General features: G+C 36.0%; 1 protein-coding gene across 1 annotated transcript; it reads right to left on the bottom strand.

Annotated features, from left to right (window-relative positions):
• Nucleotides 1-2,974: 2,974 nt before the first annotated feature.
• Nucleotides 2,975-4,423, bottom strand: LOC306856833 (small ribosomal subunit protein uS12). The gene is made up of 4 exons (XM_079396320.1): nucleotides 4,396-4,423; nucleotides 3,485-3,644; nucleotides 3,277-3,397; nucleotides 2,975-3,169 (listed from the first exon to the last, which is right to left on the bottom strand). Exons 1-4 carry the CDS (start codon nucleotides 4,397-4,399, stop codon nucleotides 3,023-3,025), a joined length of 432 nt encoding a protein of 143 aa, XP_079252446.1. The 5' UTR covers nucleotides 4,400-4,423; the 3' UTR covers nucleotides 2,975-3,022.
• Nucleotides 4,424-5,371: the final 948 nt, after the last annotated feature.

Raw genomic sequence — 5,371 nt, 5'->3', positions numbered from 1 at the left:
CTGTAAACAGAGTAATAATACCAGATTTCTCTCTCTGTCTTCTAACAGTAGATGTTGGAGGGCTGTGAAAGCATCAGTCGCAGGTGCAGTGGGACGTCTGCTCTGCCAAATCCTTCTGTTATATTATCCAGCTTCTCCAGCACCTGCAGAGAGTGAGATTGAGCAAACAGAAGACGAGCCCTCCGGGTGTGATAGAGACCACCGCAGCAAAAACACACAGACTTCATACAGCAATCCATTGCTTTCCTCAGGTCAACCATCACTATATTCACTTTAAATAGGGTTAGTGATCTGAATAAATCCTTGAGAGGGAGTGTGATGCAGACACTGACACCTTAAATAGTGCAGCTATTACTTTTGAAGCATTTATTTTGCCTAGCAGCTGATAAAATGGGGAAATATTATAAAAGATTATAATTATTAAAGACTTTATTTCATTTAAAAAAAGCTAAATTAATATAATAATATATAATAAATATGAAATAAATATATTAATATATGTTATATTTTATTAGCAAATAATAAAATATAAAAAACTTCAAAAGTCCAACTTTTTTACTGAAACGGCTAAAAGTAAATAAAATAAAGAAAAATTAATAAAAACAATATAGACAGTAAAAACTAGTAAAAATGATAAAGTGAAAACAGATGTTACATATAAAATCAAAATATTAATGAAAAATAATTAAAATATATTAATTATATTAAGTTATATATATTATATTTGTTTATAAATAATGAAATATAAAAACTTGTATTTAAAAATCTAAACGTATAAGTACTGAAATAACTCAAACTAAAAAAATATATAAAGTAAATCAAATTGAATAAAAAAGACTAACTATAAAAACTATATCAGTCATACTAAAACCACATTGCGCTGAATTACAGTTGGGTTGCACATGCAGTCAATCATAAAATCAGCATTGGTGTAGTGCAGATGAAGGCATCCGCACGGATCGTTCTCATTTTACACCCATGTGCACTTGGAAGGGTAATGTTCCAGAAACAATAACAGCTGCTTCTGAAATCATAGAGCTTAAAAGATGAAATACTGCTCAGATGGGTCAAACCAGAGCCTAATGTAACCTCATCTGTACTGTCCACACTAGCAAGGGTTTGATTTTAGCATTAGTGGGGTCATAACAGCGGACAACCGAAATTTAACTGTTTGATTAAATTTATTGCTTAGGGCAATTTAGTAGTCACTGGATATTGTTAGGGACATGTCCTAGCATCTCTACAAAATTCTTCGCCCTTGGACACCAGACAGATCTGACTCACATCAGATCAAGACACTTACAAAATGCTTAATGGACCATCAACAAATTATTAGTTCCACTACAAGTCAACCTGACAACCGCTTTGCAACACCCTGGAAACCACAAACAACATGTACTCACCCTCAGGCCATCCAAGATGAAGATGAGTTTGTTTCTTCACCAGATTTGGAGAAAAGTAGCATTACATCACTCGTTCACCAATGGATCCTCTGCAGTGAATGGGTGCCGTCAGAATGAGTCCAAACAGCTGATAAAAGCATCACAATTATACACAAATTATCCACACCCCTCCAGTCCATCAGTTAACATTTTATAAAGCAAAAAGCTGAAACAAAGGTGCTTCCAGCTAAAATAAGTATCTGTAATAATGCTTCTTCCAGTGAAAAGTCCATTTCCTGTTGTCTTCTCACATCAAAATCCGCCAAAGTATTTGTTAAGAACTTTTTTGGATTGGTCTGTTTCAGACAACTTTTTCAGTGTTACTATGGATATTAAAAATGTATTAATGATGGTTTTGTTTTTTACAAACACGTAGCTTTTCACTTCACAAGCTCGTTCAGATGATCCTGCAGATCTCTTCCACATCATTTCCCTCCAACTTTTAATAGTTTCTGCATGATCATCCACACCTGTAGCGTCTCCTCTTAGAAACCTGACCAAATGTATCATACGAACCAGTGAACATTTTGCTGGGTACCAACAGAGCCATCAAATGAGCAGATGCACAGAAATAAACACCACAAATGTGTCCTTAGTCCCATTTGGTTTATCTATTATGAAACTAGAGATGGTCCGGATGTGATTTTGAGGCCAGGAGCCGTCTGGATATTGGGACCAAACAGTCTGATGGCTTCACATTTAGGCAGAGAGAAACAAACTGACTTCATATCCAGCTGCACATGGAGACAGAAAGGCCTTAGAGATTCTAGATGCTATTTTTAGTGGTTCAAGAGGCCATTGCAATCACCGCTTTTGACCAAATAATTACATAAACATGCCAAATGATAACTTTTCCATTTTCCAGGTTAATCCATCTATTTCAGATACTGATCTTTTGAATCAATATATTTCAACTACACCTAATGTGAAAAAAGGAGCATACACTGTAAGATCTGAACACATCTGCTTAAGAGCACTCTTTGTTTTGCAGTCCATCGAGTCAGTATTAGCAATCTAAGCATAATTACATACATTTATATTCAATTTAAACTGACTTTTTAGATCTGGATATCACCCTGATCAACATCACAAACTCTTTAACTCAAACAACAAAATTGCTACGTTTGTAAATCAAGATGACACTACTGTATAATAATACTATGGAACACTGTAGGCTATATAAAATTATAAATGCAACACCTTAAGACCAAAACGTAGACCTGTAAACAATGAAAATACTTCATATGCACATGTATAATATACCCATGTAAGATAACTGAACTATAATAACTTAACCAACAAACACACCTGTAAACTAAATGTATATATTAATGACTTCAGACCATCTCTTCAACATCACAAACTACTAAAGCTCTTCAGAAACGGCAATAAACACTTCAAATAAAGTTAATAAATGCTTACTGTCGTGAACACAAACACTACTCAAGCCTTATCCAGTATGAAAACACGTTTAACAGCACTTTAGATTAACATCTAAAGTTTAAAACATTGTCAAGAAACACAAGGGACAGTTTATGGAACAGAAAAATTCCTTTTATTGTGATTTCAACAAGAACAGTTTATGATCTGGGTCTCTCCTTCTTGCCTTTGTACAGAGCCAGAAGAGAAACGTTGGCCACCTTCACCACCTTGAAACGAACACCGGGAATATCACCCACGGCGTGTCCCTTACGACCGAATCCTGCCACCAGAACCTCATCGTTTTCCTGGAACACAGAGAGAAACCACACACTGAGAGCTCTGCAGACAGATATCCTCAAACTCAAACACAGCAAATAATGAGTAAAGTTTCACCCGCGTGAATCCAGTTTACCTCAATGAAGTTCAAGCAGCCGTCGTTGGGGACGAAAGCTGTGATCTTCTTGCCGTTCTTGATCAGTTGGACCCTGACACACTTCCTGATGGCAGAGTTGGGCTGCTTGGCTTCAACACCACTGTCAATATGACAAACAGGAAGTCAGTCATTCATTCCTTAGTTAACCCATCTATTCAACACCGTCTTGACAGACGCGGCCTCTTACACTTTCTCAAGCACAATGCCTTTGGCGTGAGAAGCTCCACCGAAGGGGTTGGCCTTCAGAGCGGTACCCAAATGGGCCTTCTTGTACTGTTTATCGTGCCATTTCTGTACCCGGCGGTGGTTCCGCAGTTTTCTAGCAGTACGCAGTCCACGACACTTGCCTGAAGGAGGAAAAAGAGAAAGGCATAAGAAAAAAAGATCACTGACCCCCCCCCCCCCCCCCCCCCCCCCCCAAATAGTTAAAACACCCAGCATCCCACACATTTGGACCGGTTTACATTTGAAACACCTAACACTTTGCAATTACAAGGAAACACTTCAGAGCTGAGAGTGTAACTTTATTTATATTTACTATCAAACGGAATAGAATTGACTATGAAAACAAGTCCATATTAAAACTACAGAAGATGGGGACCATCTTGATGCTCTTGACAGCCATCATCAAAATATAAACCATAATTACAGGCCTTGCTGGTTCTGATTAACAATTTTAAATCAAAAATCACATAATTGTTCTAGTAGAGGGTTCACTAGTTTCAAACTAGCATTAGCCGTCTACATCAAACCTACAAAACCCAACATGCTGACACAATTTTAAGGCAGCTAAATTATAATACACAACACGCAAGTCTGATTAACAATAAAAAAAAACCTGTAGAACAAGTCGAAACGCAGGGAGTCGGAGTCTAAATAAAGATCATGTCAGTGTTTAATGCACTGTGTGTAGCTCATGGCCGCTCCACGATGCCTTCGTTATTAAACATAAAACAGTGACAAAAACCACTTCATAGCGAGCTACACTTTGTCGAAACTGACACATTAAACTTTTAACAACATGTAAATCAAGATAATTGTGTAGTTAGACCGAGTATCAACGCGTTTTGTGCAGTTTTATTGTCACCTCACACGTACCCATGATCGCGTGTTCTGAGTCCGGAAAGGAAAGACCGATCACGTGACGCTCCGCACAAATGACTCCTGGAAGGACCCCGCGGTGTCGCCAGAACGAGCGCCTGTTCATAAATCAGTAATGCTAATTTGATTGAATATCAGAGATTAAGAAAGGATTTTAATTTCTGCCTTTTTCTTTTCATATCACTATTTGTATGGCAGAAATACCACTTTAATATATTTAATCTGATTTATTTCACCATCAACTAAGTATCAATCAATATTGTATTAAAATCTTTACTTGATTGCGATTGAAAAAAAAGCATATTCATTTATTATTACAATATTCATGCAGAAATATTGTACTACATAGTATTTTAAAGAATGCAATGATCTGAATAACCTTAATGTAAGTGTCAAAAAAACTATGGTATTGCCTGTCTTTTAATATTGTTTACTAGTGCTAGATTTTTTCTAATGGAAATTGAATTTGTGTATAATGGCAATACATACATTTAAAATAAATAAATACATTTTTCAACTATCTGTCTATGAATGTGAAATAAATACATACATACCCTTTGGATTTAATGCTGAAATATATTTTAATTGGTAATATGTATCTATCTATGATTTGTAAATAAATAAATACCTTTTCCCTTTGGGTTTAGTACTGAAATATATTATAAGTGTTATTAATGTGTATCTATGAATTGTAAGTAAGTAGCTTAAGTAAGTAAGTTAATAAGTAAATAAATAAATACAATTTTCCTTTGGGTTTAATACTGAAATATATTATTATTTGTAACTATCTGTCTATGAATGTGAAATAAATAATAATAATAATAATAATTATATATATATATAATATATATATATATAATGGGCGTGGCCGCGTCGCAGGATTAACCCGCCCGCTGGACGCTGATTGGCCGCCGCGCCTGTCAATCATCGCTGAGGTTGCGCTCTTTATCAAGGCAGATTATGAAGCAGCAGC

The sequence above is a fragment of the Barbus barbus genome (genome assembly GCF_936440315.1).
Source record: "Barbus barbus genome assembly, chromosome: 37".
Lineage (NCBI taxonomy): Eukaryota > Metazoa > Chordata > Actinopteri > Cypriniformes > Cyprinidae > Barbus > Barbus barbus.
This window is presented reverse-complemented; position numbering and strand designations above follow the sequence as displayed.

Excerpts from the sequence above, each read along its gene's own strand:
- LOC306856833 (XM_079396320.1), bottom strand. Across the intron at positions 3,398-3,484 it reads GGCATTGTGCTTGAGAAAGT|TGGTGTTGAAGCCAAGCAGC; the intron begins GTAAGAGGCCGC and ends TCATATTGACAG. Across the intron at positions 3,170-3,276 it reads GCTGCTTGAACTTCATTGAG|GAAAACGATGAGGTTCTGGT; the intron begins GTAAACTGGATT and ends TCTGTGTTCCAG.